At 54.9% G+C, this 21991-nt stretch overlaps 2 protein-coding genes across 2 annotated transcripts; one reads left to right on the top strand and one right to left on the bottom strand.

Moving 5' to 3' along the window:
• Positions 1-5310: 5310 nt before the first annotated feature.
• Positions 5311-9086, bottom strand: LOC118700541 (serine/threonine-protein kinase pim-1-like). Its single transcript, XM_054518020.1, has 6 exons — positions 9066-9086; positions 7243-7926; positions 7023-7073; positions 6452-6818; positions 5660-5836; positions 5311-5417 (listed from the first exon to the last, which is right to left on the bottom strand). The coding sequence occupies exons 1-6, from the start codon at positions 9084-9086 to the stop codon at positions 5311-5313; spliced, it is 1407 nt and encodes a 468-aa protein (XP_054373995.1).
• Positions 9087-17485: 8399 nt separating this feature from the next.
• On the top strand, positions 17486-18385 carry LOC118700562 (olfactory receptor 14C36-like). The gene has a single exon (XM_036405123.1). It carries the CDS (start codon positions 17486-17488, stop codon positions 18383-18385), a length of 900 nt encoding a protein of 299 aa, XP_036261016.1.
• Positions 18386-21991: the final 3606 nt, after the last annotated feature.

A 21991-nucleotide genomic window follows, 5' to 3' on the forward strand; every position in this document is an offset into this window, starting at 1 on the left:
AATGGCTTTTCCTCAGTCACAAAAGGTCCAAGAGAATGACAAAGCCTCAGGAGCTGGTAACAGAACTGATCCGGAAAGCAAGGACTCGGATCAGGGAGTTAGCAGGATGTGACTTTGAGTGCATTCACATTCCAATTGAGTTAAAATCAGGTCAAAATTCTATGCAAATATTGGAACAATTGTTTCGAGAAAATGAAGTGTTACAGTTTGCTCTGGATTCCTACTCAGGACAAATTTCTGTCCACTGCCCTGCCCACAAAATGTTTGAACAAGATGTTCAATTTATTCTGAAATTGAGAAGTGCTCTGAGTAGGAGACCTTTAAAAAAGGCCCTGACTGTCTTTACAGATGCATCCGCGAGGTCCCACAAGTCTGTTGTGACTTGGAAGGATCCTCAAACCCAGCAGTGGGAGACGGACATTGCTGAGGTGGAAGGTTCACCTCAGGTTGCTGAATTGGCTGCTGTTGTTAGGGCTTTTGAAAGGTTCTCAGAACCATTCAATCTGATAACGGATTCTGCATATGTGGCAGGAGTAGTGTCCAGGGCAGATGAAGCAATACTGCGAGAAGTGTCTAACATCACACTTTTTGAATTGCTCTCAAAACTTGTAAAGTTAGTCACTCACCGAGAGTAACCATTTTACGTGATGCACGTCAGGTCACACACCCACTTGCCAGGGTTTATCGCTGAAGGCAACAGAAGGGCAGATGCTCTTGCTGCACCTTCAGTGATGGCCACTCTCCCAAACGTTTTTGAACAGGCAAAAATCAGCCACCAGCTTTTCCACCAAAATGCACCTGGCCTGGATCGTCAGTTTCACATCACTCGAGAACAGGCCAAAGCGATTGTGGCCACATGCCCAAATTGCCAACAAGATGCACTCCCTACAGTGAGTACGGGAGCAAACCCTGGGGGGTTGAACAGTTGTGAACTGTGGCAAACAGATGTTACACACATACAGTCATTTGGATGGCAGAAATACGTTCACGTTAGTGTAGATACCTTTTCTGGAGCAGTCTATGCCTCTGCCCACACAGGAAAGTCATCTAATGATGCCATTAAGCAAGCACCTCTTACAGGCTTTTTCTTTCATGGGCATCCCCAAGGAGTTGAAAACTGATAATGGGCACTGCCTATAAATCCAAGGAGTTCGGGAGCTTCCTGCAGCAATGGGGAGTAGAGCAGAAAACTGGCATCCCCTACTCCCCTACAGGTCAAGCCATTGTAGAAAGGACTCACTGCAATATTAAAAGAGTCCTGGACCAGCAGCAACAAGTTCTGAAGACAGAACCCCCCCACATCCGGTTGTCCAGGGTGCTGTTCACAATCAATTTTCTGAATTGTTCCTTTGACAGCCTGAACCTGCCCCATCCTGCGCCACTTTGGGGGGAGCAGTCATATGATGTTGAAAGAAAAGCCTCCTGTTTTAGTAAAGGACCCTGAGACTTGGAAGACAGTGGGACCTTAGAAATTGGTTGCTTGGGGATGTGGATATGCCTGTGTGTCCACCCCCTCTGGGTTAAAGTGGGTTCCTTCCAAATGGGTAAGGCCCTATGTTCCCAAGGTCTCAGAGAAATCGACAGAAGCGCCCCAGGTTGCCAATGCTGCCTGGAGAAGGAAACGCTGCATGCGTTCTCTGGAGGAAATTCCATTTAAGCCTCCTATCTGGAATAGTTTGTAATATATGTTTGTCTTAAGTTTCCCTTTACCGGTTTAGATCCCGCTGTTCGTGTGCAGTCTCAAGACGCCCTGAGACCGAGCCTGCTCTTCATCCTACTCACGATCATTTCTCCAGCGATCTCCTGGATAGTCCCTCAGCCCAAAGCGAACGTATGGACCACCTTGGCCAGAGCCCTTGGACAAGATCACATTTGTCTCTCCACAGCAACGGCCTCTGACCCCCTCTCAACTTGCCTGGTGGGAGTTCCCTTTAAATCCTCAGAGTTCCCAAATGAAATGTGAAATGCTTTAAATGAAGTTAACTTACTCGCACCTTCTCCTGGCCGCTATCTTGCTAACAATCCTTTACTGTTTTGGCAGGAGTGGGCGAGAAAGTCACCAGTGCCAGAAAGGGAGCCACAAGAGTTCCATCTCTTAGGCTCCATGAATGCAACCTTTTGCATTCACTTTAAATTCAATTCCCGATTACCATATCAGGAAGCTAAACGAAACACCTATCCTGATCCTAGCAACCCACACTATACAGACAAAAACTGGTGTGAAAATTCAGTCCTAGTCATGCACTCATCAGGTGGTGATTATAAGCCTCGTGAACTCCCAAAAGGTATGTTTTTAATATGTGGAGACAGAGCATGGGCAGGTCTCCCTCCTCGTCTGCTCGGAGGTCCACGTACCTTTGGCAAGCTGAGCCTGTTAACCCCAAATCGAACAAACCTAATTCATTGGCAAACAAAAAACAGCACACATACATTGGCTATCCAAAAGAGACACCTAAGGCAATTAGACCCTGACTGTAATTCGGAAATTGTTCACTGGTCTAGACCTAAAGCCACCGTAATTACAGTCCTTCTGCCGTGGGTCTCAGCAGCAAAAAGCATGGGAGAATTAGGCCCATTGGAATGTTGGGTTGCAAAACAGGCAAACCTTACTTCGACTGCCCTGAGTGACCTCTTATCAGATGAGGAAATTACCAGGCAAGCCACCATTCAGAATAGGGCAGCCATAGATTATTTGCTCCTTTTGCACAACCATCGCTGTGAAGAATTTGAAGGTCTCTGCTGCCTCAATTTGTCATCAAAGGCAGAGAACATCAATGCCACGATCGACAAGATAAAAACCATGGTGAGCGACATCAAGAGAGAAACTGACGACTGGCTGAGTGCACTGTTCAAAGGCTGGGGACTCTTGGGCTGGTTGGGATCTATTCTGAAAACTGTGGTTTTAGTATTGTTTGTAATAGTTATCATTGTTGTAGTTGTTAGCATTGTTTTTGGACTAGGCAAACGCATGGTTCTCAAGTTGATTTCAAGCTCATCTCCCCCTCCTGAAGTTTACCATTTGGAAGCCCTTAGTGATCCAATGGATGACATGGAACCCTCAGTGGAAAGCACTGAACCTCCTGTAGAGGAGGAACCAATTTACCAACCATGGTTTGGCAAGCATTCTGCACCACAAACCCAGTCCTCTTCTTTTTAAACAAAATTGGGGGAGATGTTGCAGTGTGATTTCCTGTTTCACCTATCCCAACCCCTTCAGGTGTGCCAACCTTTTCCCCTCCCCCTTTTGCCCTCCTGCCTAAGAGCTTGTCAATCAATCTTAATATTCCAGCAAGGCGTCGTGTGATTGGCATAAGTTCAAAAGATGCTCCTCAGATCTGGGCTCATTGGCCTGTCCAAGCGTCTATATCCCTTGAGCCTTCCCCTCCTCACACCTGGTTCACCCTCACCTGTCCCTTCCCTCCCCCTGTGCCCGGGGCTAAAAAGGACACGAGACCATGCGGCTTGGAGTTCTATTGTGAGCTGTTACCACATTCAGAGGTCTACCATGCTGAAATAAAACTCTGAATTAAAACTCTACAATAGAACCCGCTCCTTTCTCTTCACCGTCACCTGAACCTTTTCCATCAAAGGTAAACTGAGTTCCTACTTTGCCTGGATTTGTTCCGAGTGCCCAGCTACAGCACCCAGCCAGCCAAAGGTATTTTTGAGGTAAAACACCACAGCTGCCGCCTTTGGTCCAGCAGCGAGGGCTAGACAAAGCCAGGCACCTCACACCCGGAAACCTTGGGATTAATATTCTATAACTGATATTTTGAAAAAGAGAACTCAGGTATTTACTTTATAAATGTGCTGATGGCATTGATGCATGTTACTGGCCTCAGTAATCTTTTAAAAAAAGATTCTGGGGTTTGTTTCCAACATTGTTTTTTTCAAATGTGGTGAAATTGTTGTGAAGCAAGAGGAAATTGCTTTGTGCCCTTCCAGCTCCAAGCAGGACTGGGAATGGAAACTCTGTCAAACCCCAAATCCTTTAGAAGGTGCTCTTCCTTCTCAGCCTGGAAATGAGCTGCACATTCCTGTTGAAACTGTCAGGGGGTTCTTAAAGACACAAAGTCCCACTGACAGCTTTTTGCTCTGGTGTGGAAGTGCAGAAGGGCAATTCTCCATCCACCAGCTCCAGACTGCACTGCCTCAGGAGCATGGCCCACTTGCCAGCTTTGGCCCACTCGTGGCACTTCTAGAGGAGGAAGAAAGTGCAACTGCACAATTCCAGCCAAAAAGGAATGAAGAGTGGGACAGACAGAACATCCTGTACAGATCCAGGCATTCAGGTGGGACTGTGGAGAGTTTGGGTCCTTGCAAATTGGATGTGTGTCCCCAGCTGCAATCTCTGGGCCTACAGCAGAGTCTCACTCACCTGCCAAAGCAGAAAGCTCAGGCGCTGTGCTCGCAATGGGCTCGTCTGATGCAGAGCTGTCAGAGCAATGTGAGGGCAGAGCCAGCCCAGCTGGGCCCAGGGCTGAGCCCAGCAGAGCCCTGGCAGAGCCCAGAGCAGCCTCAGCAGCCGCAGAGCCCGGCTGCAAGGAGAGAAAGCAGAAACCGCCCGTCAGCTGAGGGCTCCTGTGCCCTTGTGCCAAGGCCTGCGGTGCCCAGGCCATGCTGGCTGTGCCCAGAGCTGCCCATCCCTGCTGCCTTTGGCAGCAGAGCAGGAGGGCAGGACATGTGCCCAGCCTGCAGCCTGCCACGGCACATCCAGCCCTCAGCAGCTGCCCAGAGCCAAAAAGCAGCTGGGCAGTGACTGAAGAATTCATTGCATCTGCCCCAGCAAAGGGGGAACCTTTGGTGCCCGGACAGGCCATGCCAGGCCCAGATCTGGGAGCATCCCCCTGCCTGTGGACTCACCTGCAAATTGGGCCTGGAGCCTGGCTTTGAAGAAGGTGCCAGAATCCAAGTCCATCATCTTCAGCTGGCCAGGCCAAGGAAGAGATTGTCACCCTTGAGCTTGTCCTTGGTGTCTCCAGCAGCAGCCCCACCTGGTACAGCTTCTCCAGGGGCTCCTTCTCCTTCCCTAGGGCCAGACCAGGCTGTCAGGGCTCTGCCCAGGGCCCCAGCCATCCATGAACCAGACAAACCAAACCAGGGGTATGGTGGCCACCAGTGCTTGCCACACCAGGTCTCCAGCTCAGCTCCAGCCCAAGAGCTGCGTGTTCCCTTCTGATGACCCCTGCTCAGAGCTACAGGCAGCACAAAACCAGCCTGGTTTGCTTTGCCACTGAGTGCCAAGAGATGTGTGGAGCTGGTACCTGCCAGGCCCTGGATCCAACTGTGCACGTGGATCTCTCCCATCTTCTAGGGCAGAGGAACACCCTGCACCCAAGGATGGCAGAAAAGCTCTTCTAAAGATGGCCTGTCCGAGGGTTGCATGGACAAACACCTCTTAATGATATCCTGGCACTCTGGGGAGAGAAACCAGAAATCACCAGTCAGCTGGAGAAGTTGTCCCCCTGTTCCCGTGCCCAGGCCATGCTGGGTGTGCCCAGAGCTGGGCCTAAACTTCCCCATGGATGCTCTGTTTGGAGGAGAGCAGGAGAGCAGGACCTGTGCCACCTCCTCAGCAGCTGCCAGAGCAGGATGCCCACGAGCCCGCTGCTGTCTCTCAGCACTGGGATTCCCCCCGTGCCCAGAGATGAGGATCCACCTTGAGAGAGCCATCGTGGGAACAAGATCCGCCCCCGGATGATCTCCTGGCCCCTCCTGAACGGGTGCTTGCCCATGACCAGGTGGCACAGCAGGAGGCCCAGGGACCAGATCGTCGCTGCCTCGCCGTGGTAGCGCTGGTGCTGGATCCACTCTGGTGGGCTGTAGGACAGGGTTCCTGTGGAACACAGACACAGCTCAGCAGGGGGATGCTGCTGCTCCCAGAGCCCGGCCCCAGCATCCCTGGCCATGTGGGGGCTGCCCCAGAGCCACACGGGGTGAGCGCTGCCCTCTCGCCAGCACCTGGGACATGTGTACAAACTCAGGGCTGGAAAAGAAGCCACTGGTGCTGGAAGAGGGCAGCAGAAACCCTGGGAAGGCCTAACCATGACACACAAAGGAAAAACCCACTCAGTGGTGGAGAAAACCCACTCTCCTCCCCACCTGCATGGCCCCCAAAAATGTTAATAAGCCAAGGCAAACAAGGGGAGCAGAGCAGTCCAAGCCCTTCCTCACCTGCACACCAAACCATCCGGGGCACGGGGTCAGACCCCCCTCTCTGCTACCCCCATGGGGGTTTTTGTCGGGCTGGCTGCCCCAGCTCCAGCCCCAGCCCAGGCCACAGTGGGTGCTGAAGGCTGTCGGCAGGGCCGGCAGCTGGCCCCCCTCACACCCCACCCAAATCAACTCGGCTGCAGCATCAATCCCATCCCGGCTGCAATAGGGGGAAGCCCCGGTGCTGCACCCAGGCTGGGCCATGCGATGCCCAGGAGCATCCCCTGCAAGGGCTCACCTGCAAACTGGGTGTAGGCTGTGTCTTGGAGGAAGGCGCCACAGCCAAAGTCAATGAATTTCAGCTGCCCGCTGGCCAGGTCGAGCAGGATGTTCTCTGGTTTGATGTCCCTGTGCAGGACCCCGCAGGCAGTGCAGTGCCGCACGGCCTCCAGCGCCTGGCGGAACAGCGCCCGCGCCTCCTCCTCCGGCAGGAACCCCCGCTCCGCCAGGAAACCCGAGAGCTCCTGGCACCGCTCCGGACGCTCCAGCACCAGCAGGAAGCTGTCGGGGAGCTCGAGCCACTCCAGGAGCTGAATGACAGCGGCACAGCCACGGGATACCTTGGCCAGCAGCACGATCTCCAGCGGCGCGCTGCTGCCGTCGGGCTGCGGGAGGAGCGCGGTGCCGTCAGTGGGGCTGAGGCCGTGCCGGGGCTCTGGGAGCCCTCAGCCAGCCCGGGACGCTCTGCACGCCCCGCTCAGCTCACGCCCGCTCTCCCCGCAGGGCTCCCGGCGGCTCCCTCCCTGCCGGGCCCCGGCTCCTCGCCGCCCGGCCCGGCCCGGCTGCTGCCGCTGGCCCCGCTCACTCACCAGCTCGCCCCAGTGCCGGATGCGATCCCGCGGCACGCGTTTAATGGCCACCTGCGAGCGAGGGAGAGCAGCGGGCTGAGCTCGCCGCCCGTCCTGCCCAGCCCCATCCTCCGCCCTTCTCCTCCTTGTCCGCCTTCTCCTCCTCCTCCTCCTTCTGCTTCTCCTTCTCCTTCTCCTTCTCCTCCTCCCCCCTCCGCCCGCCGCCGGCCCCGCCGCTCACCGGGGCGCCGTCCGAGAGCCGCGTCCCCGAGCAGACGCTGCCGAAGCCACCGCGTCCCAGCAGCGAATCCACACGGTACCGCTCCTGCAGGGCCTCCTGCGCCTTCCCTGCGGGCGAGACGCGGCTGTCAGCGCTCGGCCCGGGGCCAGCAACGGCCCCCGAGCGCCCCTCGAGAGGCCCGGGCCGGGCATCCCCACCCGCTCCGGGCCCCGGCGGCTCGGGGCCGGCGGCCGCGCTGCCGAGCGGCGGAGCTCGGGCCGGGGAAGCCGCAGCGGAGGCGGCGGGAGCGGCCGCCCCGCGTGTGTCCTCCGCAGGCCCCGGGAGGAGCTGGGGCCGGGGCCGGGATCGGGACGGGACTTTACGTCGCGGCCGGGGCTGGGCTCGGGCCAGGCGGAGCCGAAGGGCAGCGATGCCGCCCCCGCACCAGGCACTGATGCCTGCCCAGCAGCGCCACCGCCAGCACGGCCAGAGCCGGGCGGAGGCGAGACCGTGGCGGGACGGGCGGGGCCGGGCACGGGGCAGCCCCGCCCGGGGCCGGGGGCGGGCCGGGGGCATGGCCCGGCCCGGTAGGGGAGAGGGAGGCGGAGAGAGGAGAGGGACGCCGGGCAAGGGACCCCGGGAGAAGGCACCCGACAGCGGGAAAGAGAGAGAAAGAGGAAGAAAGAGAGAAAGAGAAAGAGTGCTCTAGAATATCTGTTTTGCTGCTGCCGCCGCTGCTGCTGTCGCCGCTGCCGCTGCTGCAACTGAAGCACCGGGGCCGTTCGTCCCCGTGTCCGTTCCCCGCTCGCCCCACGAGCCGCACGTTCGAGCCCCGCGCGCCCCGGGCACAGCCCCTGAGTCTGTCCAAACACGGGAACTTGCAGCCTTGAGCCCAGATGCAGAGCCCTGACTCCTGCACACTGGCACAGCAATCCCCTCACTTGCTGCTGTGCATTGGCCTGGCTGAGGGGCAAACACTGTCGGGACACCTTCCCTTGGTGTAGGATTCCTACCTGACCCCAGCACTGCACTTACATCTCCAGTGTTGCCTTCCAGTAAAACCAGGGGAAGGAAAACTCTGTGTGTGGCTCATGGTATTTTCGAGTGTCTAAAAATCACTAAGTCACCGATCTTAGAGGTGCGGTGCATCTGGAATTCCTGGGATGGAGAAGTAGTGCAACATGGAAAAGGGGAGCATAGAAATAAATAGAGGAAAAGATCTTGGATTGTTTCTTTCATTTTCATTTCACTTCTGGAAAGCTGTTTCAGTTTTCCAGGAATCTTCTCCTGTCTCTCTTCCCAAGAATGAATCATGGAGAACAAGGTCAAGCTTCTGTCACAAGATTTGCCAGCAGGAAATTATGCCACTGGTAAACTTTCATGATGATTGTTTGTGCTGGCTTAGGGCAAATTTGGGGAGGAAACCTCCAAAAGGGGTCTGGTTTGCGGAGATAGCCAAAAACTCCACAACTTTGTGAAAGTTGTAAAGCCGGTATGTTTATTATTACATTGTCGGATGCATGCAGAGATTACTCTTCTTAAAAGGCATGCGTACCTCTGGGAACTTCAGGTTCCTTTTTATCCCTCTCAAATATATATCCATACAATTTCACAATAGGTTCATACATATTCATTTTTACAAATTTCGCATGACATTTGCCACTAGTTCTTCTTTATCAGAAAGAATTCTTAGGTCAGGTTGATGTGCTTTCACAGCAGTCTCTCTGTCTCTCTTTATCACCCTCTGTCCCGTCCCATCCCCCCGCCCCTATCTCTGTCCTTCACTGAATCAGTTTCCCTGAGCCTAGGCTTTGCAGTCAGGCTACATAGCTATGTTTTCTAACCACAGACTCAAAGATGTACATTTCACCTAAATCAAAATGGATTTCTACTCTGGAAAATTTCTACTCTGTCTCAGAAGCACTCCTCCCTCCGCTCCTCACACGCTGGCCCTGTCTGGCGTTCCTCATCCCTTTCCCCACTGCTCTCCTGCCATTCCCCTCTGCTAGATGGCGGACAAAGCTGCCTTGGACAGCAAAGTCAATTGCAGCCAGTGTGAAGAGAACATGAAGGAGCTGGATGAGAGGATGCAGGAGTTGCAGAGCCAGATTTCAGGCCAGGAGCAGCACTGGAACAATACGCAGCAGCAGTTCAGTGATGCAATTGAAGACAAGGTGAGGGGTACCTCGTCTCCACCACGAGGAACTGGCACCTTTGGGACTTGACAGCCTGAGGCAGCATCCCTCTGAGGATCCCCCTCCCAGCTTTTCCCTGGAGAGCTCCATGTCACATCCTGGAGCAGCTGGCTGAGGCTGTGCACCTGTTCCCAGCTGGATCGCCTGGAGCTGAAGACTTTCCGTAAAAACCGGGAGGACTCCTGGAACAGGAACATGGAGGAACTCGAGGATAGGCTGTTGCGTGAAAACGCTGCTGGGATTAAGAAGTGAGTGCAATGGAGATTCTGATGGCTTTGGGGACAGCGATGGCAACTGCTCCTGCCAGGCAGGGCTGTCACACACCATGCCCCTGAGCTGGGTCGTGCCCTGCCCTCCTGGCCGTGCACACGGGGGAGCTTTGGTGCCAGAGAGGGACTGAAAGCGCTGCAGGAGCTGCTTGGGATGGTGGCATGGGTGCCTGTGCCCTTCACCTGGCATCAGCCAGCACCTTGGGGATGGGGAGAAACAGGCTCAAGAGCCCACGGTTCACCCTGCAATGGCCGTGACCCTGTGCAGTGAGCTGCCCAGCAGCTGGCTGCTGCAGGGAGCTGCTGCCTGTGTGCTGCAGGGCTGTGGCCCCAGGAGCTCAGCCAGCCCTCTTCCCTCACCCTCCTTAGGCAGCTGCCAGTCCCTTTCTCGTGCCTGTCCTGTGACCGCATGCTCAGCGTGCAGGTTCCTGGCCAGTGAGTAGCACCAGTGCCTCGGGGGCAGCGGGGCTGGCATGGGGGGAGATGGGTGCCAGCAGTGACCCGCTGTGCTGGCACAGGGGGACGGTGTCTGCTTGGGAGGGGCTGATGTGGGGAGCCCCCTCGGCAGCCCTGCCCATCAGCAGGGGCTGTGGGGGCTCATCCCAAGGGCTACAGGCAGCGGGATGCCATGGGCTACAATCCCATGGCTTTGGGGGGGCTGCCTCCAACAGGAACAGGTTCTTTGTCCCCTGTCACACACCTGCGACTCCTGCCCTCCCCAGGTACTCCGAGACACTCCCGTATTTGCAGCCGATGCCCCCCAGCAAGGAGCCACCGCCCAGCCAAAGGTGAGGGCCCTGAGGACACATCCCCAGCGCCTGGGGTGCAGAGCAGCCCTGACACAGCAAGGAGGGCTCTGCACCTGGGCTGGGGCAGAGCAGCCAGGGGGGATGGGGCAGGGCAGGGGAGCAGAGGGCAGCTGTGGAGGGCCAGTGCTTGCCCCAGGGCTGGGGGCTTTTGCATTCCTTGCCTTGCACTGCCCTGTCTGGCCCATCTCTCTGTCCCAAGGCTGCTGAAAGCACATCTGATGAGCTGCGTCTGTTTGCAGTCTGAGCTCAGGCTTGGAGGGCTGTTGGGGAAGATGAAACAGGAAAGCCTTATAAATATGATTGCCTGGCAAAAGATTTTGAGAATATGGAAACTATAAGTGAGATTGAAATGAAACCAAGCTTCAAGATCCCTTAGTTACTGAACAATGGGAAAACAATGGTGTGGCTGGCTGAAGGTAATCTTCTTTTGATGAAACAAGACCTTCTGCTTGCAGACTGGTCCAAGGGTCCGAGCAGACCCTGCCAGCTTGGCAGAAGGGGTCCAAAGAGTAGTTTTTAGGGTTTAAAATGTAGCACAGTATGGTAATCTAGTGATTCTTATAGGCTGTATGGAAATGCTATAGGATTTGTATGTTGTACTAGATTCGTTAAATGAGAATCAGAATATTCAACACAGAAGATTATTTATTGTATTGTAACGGGAACTTAGCTCTTACTTTTCTATGCTCTTACCTCTTAGCTCTTACTCTTACCTCTTGTCTCTTAGCTCTTGCCTTTTATCCTCATACCCCTTTTACTCTCTTATGCTTTTGCTCTCTTACGCTCTCATCCTCTCTACCCCTCTCTTCTCTCAGGCCTGCTCTGAGCTGTGGCTGGCAGCTCCAAGCAGGGCCCTGCACCCACGCCCTTTGCAATAAACCATCCACAACCTGGCTTCAGAGATCTCTCGTCTCCATTCGTCCCAACCGTGCTACCCCTGTCAATCCTACAGACGGGGATTGGGTACCTCCTGTGAAAGGAGTTCCCAAAACCAATCCCTGCAGCTGGGACAGCCCAGCTCCTGCCAGTTGGTGTCCTGTGCACAGGGACCTGCCTGGTGCCATGGCCAGCACACCGGGCCATGGGGACAGAGCCAGCAGATCCAGCCTGGTGGGATGGGCTTGGGGCTCCTGCAGCAGGTGGACAGGACATGCCCCTGCAGGCAGCACTGCCAGTGCCCTCCCTGGCACAGCAGGGTGATGTGGTGCATCACATCAGGTCCTGCATGCCACAGGGCTGGGCACTGAGTGTCCTGTGCCCCATCCCACAGGAGGCCGCTGGTCCTTGCCAGTGTCCCCCATGTGCCGTAGAGCTCTGGGGACCATCAGAGCAGCAGCTCCACGATGCAGAACATCAAGGCTTCCCCACATACAAGTGCACAGCTGCAGCGTCTCCTGGTACACAACAAGGTAGGTATGATGAAGATGGGGACACAGAATGGTGACTGAGGCTTTATGGCATTGCTGACTATCCAGGGGGAATCTGTGCCTTCAGTCTCCAGAGAGACCTGAGTTGGATTATTGGGGTGTGCTGGATTGGGCCCTGCATTGCAGCCAGCTGCCCTCTCCTCCTCAGCCCAGTGTGACCCTGCTGCACGGTGATGGACACATCTCGAGGGGCCGTAATGACCAGCATCGTACAGCGATCAGGACACAGGATGCGTCAGGTATGGCCTTGTCAGGGCAAGGGGGTCAATGATGACGGGGGCTGATTATCTGCAGGATGCAAGCTGGGGGATGAGTAGGGCTCTGTGTACAGAGCTGGGTAATGTGGCATGGGTATTTTGCATCTGGGGTAAGAAGGAAGGGGCAGAATAGAGCAGGAGGACTGGCACATGGGACAACTGAGCTTGGAGCTGGAGTAACATAGGAGAATGGCCATGCCCAGTGTGGGACAAGAGCTTGAGTCCTGGTGCACTGGGGCCAGCACCTGTGGCAGCTCACCCTTGCTCTTCACGCCCAGGCCCTGCCGCCTCAGGAGAGCACCGGCCAGGCTCAGCTCCTCGACAGGTCTCATGGGCCCCAGGGCTCGAGCAGCCTCTGCAGCCCCGCCAGACATCAACAGCCCCCGGCCAGCTGGAAAGGACTCAGCGCCCAATGCTCGACCTGGGACATCTTGTCCAAAGCAAGAAACGCCTGTGACAATTGTCATAAGAAACTTGACTTTTTACTTGTATATAGTTATTAAGTTAGTTGTATATAGTTATTAGGTTAATAAAAGCTGTTAAAATTATAGGCAGAGCCTTGTCTCACAGCCTGTCTCTCCCCGGGCTCCCTGGTGCTCCTTCAGCTCCTTCCACCCTGCTGTGGCTCTGCCCCCGGGCTGAGCAGATCAAGCCCCGGGCCGGGCCCTGAGGCCACTGCTGCTGCCGCAGTGCCTGCGGGGCAGCCCTGAGGCTCCGGGCCAGCTGTGGGAGCAGGAGCAGCGCTGCAGAGCCCGCGGCCCTCACGGGCTGTGAAGGCATGGGCAGATGGCCGTGGGGCCCGGCTGGCACTGCCGGCGCTGCTGCTCTCGGCTGCCGCCTGCAATCCTTACAGGCAGCCCTTAGGCCGGCTCAGGAGCCGCTCGGAGCCGTGCCCGAGGGCTGGCCCAGACCCCCAGCCCCCAAGGGCACTTGTCCCTTCATCTCTGCACTGCCACGTTCCAAGCTCATTTGTCAGCTTCCTCCTGCCCTTCCTTTCTGTGGGGCAGCGTTAGGGGCTGGCCCAGCGGCTTTCCTCCCGCACGGCTGCAGCCCCTTGCCCACAGCTCCCTGGCGGGAGCCAGAGCTGCTTTGCAGCCGGGCACCCCTGCCGTGTCCCGCAGCCTGGGCCGGCTCCTGCCCGCTGCCGGCGAGGCCCCGCGGCTGGGCCCGGCTATCCCAGGCCAGAGAAGAGCTCCCTGCCCGGGGGAGCACAGGGGGACATGGGGGGATGTGAAATACAAAGCTGTGTGTTGTGTCAGGTACAGACAGGCAATGTGTGTATTTGTGATTGCGATATGTGTGGAGACCGACAATGGGACAGTTGTGAATTCTAATAATAACTGAGGAAAGTAAAGCATGGAAGAAGTCCTTTGAACCCATCTTTTGTTTGCAATTAACCTTGGTTGATTTAGGAGCATTGGCATTAAAGCATAAAGAATGTTGCTTCTTGCTTGTAGTTAATTCTTAAAGAGTTCTGCAATAATAACCTTTTGAAGTATAATTTTAGAACATTGCTTGTATCCTTGAAACTATAGCTTTGGAATATATATAAAGGAAACATGCTTATCTCATGCCTTAATAAAGCAGAGAAAAACAGCTTGAGAAAGGAAGATGAACATCACCTCAAGGATTTCTAGTTTCAACCAAGGGAAGCTGGACATCACTGTTGTTAGATTTATAGTCTTTGCAATTAAAAGGAGGACCCACATCTGGAAAGCTGGACCTCACCAGATGGGATTTGTCTTTCTTCTTTTGGAAACCGGACCACCACCATCTGGGGATACTCTTTCTGGGATATATCCTGAGAAAAGCTAAATCATAATAGTACATAGAATTGTGACGTAAAAATTTGGAATAGAAACTGCTTATGAGTAAGAATTGGAATAGAAACTTCTGAGAAAGCTGATGAGTACCCCTATAAATACCTGTAAGCCTCACCTATCGGTGTGCAGTTGGAGGGAAAACTTCCCCCACTGTACCACGCACTGTATTGCTCATACTTTACCATATTAATTAATAAATTGATTGCTGCTTGAATATTGGCCTAGTCAAGCTTCTTATTTATACCATCCATAACTGTAAAAGGAAAACTTCCTGCTGAACTCAACAAGACTAGAGGGAAATCAAGGCAGAGCCATGGTTTGTCAGGACTTGCTGCATCCTAATGAGCCCTGTGATGCATTTGGAGCTGAGCCCTTGAACCTCAGGGCCTGAGAGGAGATTGCACAAACCTTTCCAGGAGTCAAAGTCAGAAGAAAACCCCAAAGTGTCTCAAAGCATGAATGGGTCCCACTGAGGTCCATCCCAACACAGGTTCCTCATGGACTCCTTGGAGGAGAGAACTGAAGGCCAGGATGGCACAAAAACTTCTCAGAGACTCAGTGCGGAAAGGAGAACCCAAAGTACCTTAAAAAACCTTGAGTATCTCAAAGCATTAATGAGCCACACTGAGTGTCAGTGCAAAGCTCTCAAGGGATTCGTTAAAGCAGATAATTGGAGTCCATGATTGCACAAACCTCTGAGAGACTCCAAGACAAAAGCCAAACCCAAAGTCCTTTGAAAAACCTGCAGTCCCTGCAGGGAGCATTCAGGAGCCCCCAGGGCCATTGCTGAGCAAGGCTCCCCAGGGACTCCTTCCAGCAGATCCTTGAGGCCACTGGGATGTGGGCTAGGGGGGGATGCTGAGGGCAGCACAAGGGGCTGACAGTGCCCAGCCTGGCTGAGGCTGTGCCAGGAGGCCCCAGGGCCTCAGGACAAGGTGTCTCCTCCCAGCCCTTGGTGGCACAGATCCTGCTGTGCCCCAGGGCACCAAGACTTGGCTTCTCCTTGTCCCCACCTGTCATCACTGCCTGCAGTTCTCTGCTCTGCCTGGGGCCTGGGGACACTTGCTCAGTCGTGTCCCTCACTGGACCCATTAAAAGTCCAACAAACTTTGGAGTTGGATTCTGATGTGGAGTTCTGGAGAGGTTTCTTCAGCTCCCTCTCAGGGACTGATGTTCAGGGCCTGAGCACAAAGGCCCAGAGGCTCATTAAAGTCCTTGTGCTGTGTCTGTGCTGCTGAGCTGGGCTGGGCTCCTGGCACAGAGGCAGCTCCTGGTCACCAAGAAGAGCTTCAAAAGCACATTTCTCTGGATGAGCAGCTCTTCTGCCAGCCCAGCAGGGCTGGGGCACTGCCTGCAGCCAGCCCGGGCACAGCACAGAGGCACAGAGAGCTTCAATCACTCAGGGCTGGGAAGGGGCTGAGAAGTGCCTGGGGCACAATCACTGCCAGCCCTTGGCACAGGAATCTCTGGCTGCAGGACAATGCAGCTGCAGCTCCTGGAGCCATCTCCTCAAGCTGGAACATCCCAATGCCTGCAGAGCCTGTGAGTACAAGTCTGAGTATTTCTGGTGCAGGGGAGGTGAAATGCTCATGAAGCTCTGACATGCTGAGGGGTTCTGGTCAGTCATATAATATTTCCAAGGCAAGAATTTTATAAAAATGAGGAAATATCCTAAGACTTTGTATTCAGTTTCCTTCTACTGGAGAATGGCAGGGAGGGGTGTGGCTGCATTTCTCTTCACAGAGAAAAGCAAGGCACAGCTTCCCGAGGATATTTTCTGGGAATTGAAGTGAGGAACCTCAGAGAAAGGAAAGTCAATTCTTATCTCAATTGATGTTCCTCTTGTTGTGCACAAGTGGAATGCATTTTGGAAGATAGTTTACCTGAAGGGAATCGGTATTAGATTCTGGTATGAGTGTTTTGATTCATTGACCAATTGAATTCACATGTGTCTGTTTGGACTGTTGGCTGACAGTCATGAGATGCTATTCAGTAGAGTGGAGTGCTTGTACAGATTCAGTGTAATATAGTGTAGAAGAATATATTATAATAAAGTAATTAATTTGCCTTCTGATATCAATAGAGTCCCCTCATCATTCTTCCCTTTGTCGGGGTTGTCTTGATTTTACTATAGAGGGGTGTTAAATATTAAAGTCTAAATATGAAATATGAATTATGAATTTTGAAAAGTGCCTGAGAGATCCACACTGTTACTTTTAGTGATCAATAGGTTCACAGGAGATCCCTAATGTGCTCTCAGCCACTCTGCCCATGGACAGCAGCAGCATCACCTTTGCTGGAGCCATCAGGCTCAGTCTGAGCTGTCCTTTCTCCAAGCTGCAAACAGAACCTGTCCCCAGCCAGTGCCCTGCAAACAGGCAGGGTTCTGTAGGGCCAAGGAGAGTGCACAGAGATTTGGGGTCTGTGAGTGCTGGCAGGGAGAGATCAGGCACAGGGAAACACCTGCAGGAGGAAAATCTGCAGGAAGCAGAGAGAAGATCGGGCAATGAGAGAAAACAAACCCCAGCAATGCTGTGGCAGGGAGAGTTTAGAGATGCCCACAGGAGCCCCTCCAGTGCAGCCCCTCCCTCTGAACAAGCCCCCTCCCTCCTGTGCCCCAGCCAAGCCTCTGCCCTCAGGGCCGGGGCTCCAAGGCGTGCAGCCCCTCCTGTGCAGGCAGAGCTGCAGCAGAGCTGTGGGGCAGCTCTGCAGCCTCGGGCCCAGTTCCCTCTGCAGAGCACAGGGCTGGGAGCAGCTGCCCGGCCCTGGGGGCTCTGGCAGGGGGCACAGCTGGCTCAGGGTGACGCTGTCCCCAGTGCCCGGCTCTGGGCAATGCTGTCAGTGCAGCCAGGGAAGGAGCTGCATCTCCCACAGTCCAATGCCATCAGAAGGACACTTGGAAGTGTCCCTGAGATTTCAGTCCAAGCTGGGAGCTCCAATCCAGGGTGCAAACCTGTCCTAGAGCATCTCTGAGTTATGAGATTGATGGGCAAAGGCAGAGGTGTTGTGACACTGAAAATGCTGCTGGGTTGAAATGAGCAATGTGAGTCCTTGGCTGCAAATGTGGAGCTGGGCTGTGCTGGATCCATCTGCTCTCAGCAGTGCCTGGTGACATTTTAAAGGGGGAGCACGGGAAGGTGATCACCCTCCACCTGAGCAAGGTTAAAACCCAGAGAAATTCTGAACAGGTCAGAATGTCAGACCATCTCCCCTCACTCTCCACTCATCACTTCGCCTCACAGAACTTGCTCTGTTTTCCAAAAATGCAGCAGAATTGCTGAGCGTTTCTGATATCCAAGAATATCAGGAGAGACATGGGGGGAGCTTAAAAAGAAAATCCCAGATCTTGAGAATACTAAACACCATGTCTGTGTGTTACAGAGGAGGGTATATGGGAAAAGGCTTTGATTTCGGTTACAGGTATCTGCTCCAACACTTCACTGTCCTTTCTCCATGAACAGGTGCCCATGTGCAGCCCCAGCAAATGTCCAACAGCAGCTCCATCAGGCACTTCCTCCTGCTGGCATTGGCAGACACGTGGCAGCTGCAGCTCCTGCACTTCTGCCTCTTGCTGGGCATCTCCCTGGCTGCCCTCCTGGGCAACGGCCTCATCATCAGCGCCGTAGCCTGCGGCCACCACCTGCACACGCCCATGTTCTTCTTCCTGCTCAACCTGGCCCTCACTGACCTGGGCTCCATCTGCACCACTGTCCCCAAAGCCATGCACAATTCCCTCTGGGACACCAGGGACATCTCCTACACCGGATGTGCTGCTCAGGTCTTTTTCTTTCTCTTCTTCATCTCAGCAGAATTTTATCTCCTGACTGTGATATGCTACGACTGCTACGTGTCCATCTGCAAACCCCTGCACTACGGGACCCTCCTGGGCAGCAGAGTTTGTGCCCACATGGCAGCAGCTGCCTGGGCCAGTGCCTTTCTCAATGCTCTCATGCACATGGCCAATACATTTTCTCTGCCCCTGTGCCATGGCAATGCCCTGGGCCAGTTCTTCTGTGAAATCCCACAGATCCTCAAGCTCTCTTGCTCAGAGACATACCTGAGGGAATTTGGGCTTCTTGCTTTTACTGCTTTTCTTTTTTTGGGTTGTTTTGTGTTCATTGTTTTCTCCTATGTGCAGATCTTCAGGGCTGTGCTGAGGATCCCCTCTGAGCAGGGACGGCACAAAGCCTTTTCCACCTGCCTCCCTCACCTGGCCGTGGTCTCTCTGTTCCTCAGCATTGGCACATTTGCCCACCTGAAGCCCCCCTCTATCTCCTCCCCATCCCTGGATCTGGCCCTGTCAGTTCTGTACTCAGTGGTGACTCCAGCCCTGAACCCCCTCATCTACAGCCTGAGGAACCAGGAGCTCAAGGCTGCAGTGTGAAGACTGTTGACTGAATGGCTTCAGAAACATTAAATGGCTGGCCAGTGTTGGCAAATCAGTTGTAATAAAAGTCATCTTTGATACTTCTTGTTGCTTTGGTTGTGGCGTTTCTTCCTTTTGTTTTAGTTTTTTCATATTGTCCACAAATAAATGTCAATGTTTCTGCCATTTCTCATTTTGTTACTCTCCTCCTTCCCTGTGGCCACAGACTGTGTCAATGAGGGGCTGTGCTCTCGGTGGCTTTAAGGGAACTAAAGGATCACCCAGCAGAGTTTTCTGCAGAGATGCTCTTTTGTTCCCTTCTCTGGAGCTGCAGCAGCAATGTCTGTGTGCAGAGCTGGGGCAGATCAGTGCTGGCCCAGCAGCTGTGCCCAGCAGCAGCAGCAGCAGCACTTGGTGTTGCCAGTGCTGCTGCCGTGGCCCTGCCCCGCTGCCCTGGTGGCCCTGGTGTTGCTGCAGGGCCTGAGTGCTCTCGGGGCCGGGCACAGCCCTGGGGGTGGCAGTGCCGGGGCTGCAGCAGGGACAGGCCATGGGCACTGCTGGGGCAGCGCTGATGCCTCAGGCCAGGCCCTGGGGGCTCCAGGCTCCTTGCCCAGGCTCTCTCAAGAACACGGCCAGGCCAATGCTCAGCACAGAAACCCCCATGAGCAGCCCCAGGCTGGCCGTGGGCAGGCTGGGAGCAAACAGCATGGCTGGGGCTCTGCAAGGGCCCTGGGCCAGACGGGAAGGAGCAGCAGAGCAGGGGCTGATCCATCCCCAGTGCGCTGCACAGCCCAGGGCAGCGTCCCAGAGCGTCCTCATGGAGCTGCCAACAACATCCCCCCTCTGCAGCCCTGGCCTCTCCCCCAGCTCACACAGGTGCCCCATCCTTGCAGGCACAGACAGACACGGCAGCACTGGCTCAGCAGCCCCTGTTTGCATTGCACACAGCAGGCGGCAGCACCCCCATGCTGTTGCTGTGGGGACATGAAGCTGAGGGAGCACAAATGCCATCAGCCCCTGGGGCCAGCAAGGGCTGGGGGACACCAGGGAAACCACTCAGCTTTGTCCTGGCCTCGGCACTCAGCCAGGAAGTTTGTTCCCATCGGCTGGGAGTTTCCTGTGCCACTGCAGACGCTGTTGCTCAGAGCCAGGGCTGCCTGGCAAGCCACCCCCAAACTGCCCTGACCATTTCCTTTCCTTTACCTTTGCATTCTTTCCTCTTCCCTGTAATAAATTTTATCCTCTTATCCAGCCCTGTTCCCTCTCCTGCAAACAGCCCATCCCTGGTTGCCCTTTCCCCATTGCAGTTCCTGACTTGGCCCCATGGGAACGTCCCTTGGGCAGCAGGATCATCCTACAAGTGCTGCAGGAATTGTCTGCAGGCTCCTGCAATGCCTGGTGCTGCTCCCTTGCCAGAGGCACCCCAGGCCAGGGGGGGCACATCTGGGCTGCTGTGTCTGGCTCTGGGACTCCCTGTTCTGGGCAATGAGGAGGAGCTGCAGAGGCTCTGCAGGACTGACAGGATGGGCTTTGGGGCTGCCAGGAGAAGCTGAGGGACCTGGGCTGCTGGAGCTTCTGAAGAGGAGGCCCAGGGCTCATCCTGCAACTGCTCCAAGGGTGGTTCCAGAGAATCCCAGAATCAGCAAGGCTGGAGAAAACCTTGGAGATCATCAAGTCCAGCCTGTGCCCTGACATTGCCTTGTCTCCCCTGAGCCTCCTCCAGGATAAACAACCCCAGCTCCCTCAGCTGCTCCTCACAGGACTTGTGTTCCCCTCCCCAGCCTTGTTGCCCTTCTCTGGACACGCTCCGGCCCCTCCATGTCCTTTCTAAATTGGGGGCCCAGATCTGGACACAGCACTTGAGGTGCTGCCCAACCAGTGCTGAGCACAAGGGAAGAATCCCTGCCCTGCTCCTGCTGGCCACACCATTCCTGATCCAGGCCAGGAGCCATTGGCCTTCTTGCCCACCTGGGCACACTGCTGCCTCATGTCCAGCCTGCTGTCCATCAGGCCCTGCAGGTCCCTTTCTGCCTGGCTGCTCTCCAGCCACTCTGTCCCCAGCCTGTAGTGCTGCAGGGCTTGTTGTGGCCAAAGTGCAGGACCAGGCATTTGGACTTGTTAAACCTCACCTTGTTGGATTTGGGCCCTGGATCCAGCCTGTCCAGGGCCCTGTGCAGAGCCCTCCTACCCTCCAGCAGATCCACACTCCCAGACAACTTGGTGTTACCATGGTTGCATGATACCCTAAAGTGTCGCAATCTCCATGACTCCATGAGGCCTCCCAGTGTCACAATGTCCCTTTGGTTCCATGGGATCCCTTGGTGTCACAAACTCCCTTGGATCCTTGGGGCCTGCAGTATCACAATTGCCCTTGGTGCTCCCAGGCCCTGCAGTGTCACAATGGATCCTTGGTTCCATGTGGTCTGGCAGTGCAGCAATGCTCTCCTTGGTTCCACAGTGTCACAATGGCCTCTTGGTCCCAAGGGCCACCATGGTGTCAAACATGTTTCCTTCATTCCAGGAGTCCCTGAGGAGCAGCCCTGGCCCCTTGGTTCCATGGGGCTCTGCAGTGTCACAATGGCCCCATCATGACACCAGGTCCTGCAGTGTCACAATGCTCTGCATGGTTCCACAAGGCCCTGCAGGGTCACAGTGGCCTCTGTGGTGCCACCAGGACCTAGACTGTCACCATGGACTCCTTGCTTCCATTCAGCCCCACAGTGTCACCATGGCCCCTTGGCTCTGTGCTGCCATGTCACACACAGTGTCACCATGGTCCTCTTGGTGCCACCAGGCCCCGCAGTGTCACAATGGCCCCTTGCTTCCCCAGGGCCCTGCAGTGTCACAATCATCAGAGAATCAACCAGGCTGGAAAAGACCTTGGAGTGCAACAGGTCCAGCCTGGGACACAGCACCACCTTGTCACCCAGACCATGGCACTCAGTGCCACATCCAGTCTTTCCCTAAACACTTCTAGGGATGGTGACTCACCCACCTCCCTGGACAGCCCATTCCAATGCCCAATCACCCTTTGTGTCAAGAATATTTCCAATGTCCAGCCTAAATGTCCCCTGGTGCAGCTGAAGGCTGTGTCCTCTTGTCCTGTCACTGTTCCCTGGGAAAAGATTCCAAACCCCCACCTGGCTGCACTCTCCTGTCAGGGAGTTGTAAAGAGTGATGAGGTCTCCCCTGAGCCTCCTCTTCTCCAGGATAAACAACCCCAGTTCCCTCAGCTGCTCCTCACAGGACTTGTGCTCCAGACCACTCCCCAGCCTTGTTGCCCTTCTCTGGACACGCTCCAGCCCCTCCATGTCCTTCTTAAATTGGGGGGCCCAGAACTGGACACAGCACTTGAGGTGCTGCATAACCAGTGCTGAGCACAGGGGAAGAATCCCTGCCCTGCTCCTGCTGGCCACACCATTCCTGATCCATTGGAATTCCAGGGGTTGGATGAGGGAAATGGTGGGGAGGGAGTGGGGACAAAGTGTTATTGATTGTCAGCCATAAAGGGTTTTGATTTTTTTTGATATCTGTTCAGACTGGATTACGAGGTGCTAGAGGTCAATATCAATTGGACATTGCGCATACCAATCTACAAAGAGGAAAAGAAAACTTAACATGACA

The sequence above is a fragment of the Molothrus ater genome, chromosome 31 (assembly GCF_012460135.2).
Source record: "Molothrus ater isolate BHLD 08-10-18 breed brown headed cowbird chromosome 31, BPBGC_Mater_1.1, whole genome shotgun sequence".
Taxonomy (NCBI): domain Eukaryota; kingdom Metazoa; phylum Chordata; class Aves; order Passeriformes; family Icteridae; genus Molothrus; species Molothrus ater.

Coding starts and splice junctions, on each gene's coding strand:
- LOC118700562 (XM_036405123.1), top strand. CDS start 17,486: ATGTCCAACAGCAGCTCCATCAGGCACTTCCTCCTGCTGGCATTGGCA.
- LOC118700541 (XM_054518020.1), bottom strand. CDS start 9,086: ATGTACATCTTTGAGTCTGTG. Junction 5,837..6,451: donor AGCCTACACCCAGTTTGCAG/GTGAGCCCTTGC, acceptor TGTGTTCCACAG/GAACCCTGTCCTACAGCCCA. Junction 5,418..5,659: donor CCCACGATGGCTCTCTCAAG/GTGGATCCTCAT, acceptor TTCTCTCCCCAG/AGTGCCAGGATATCATTAAG.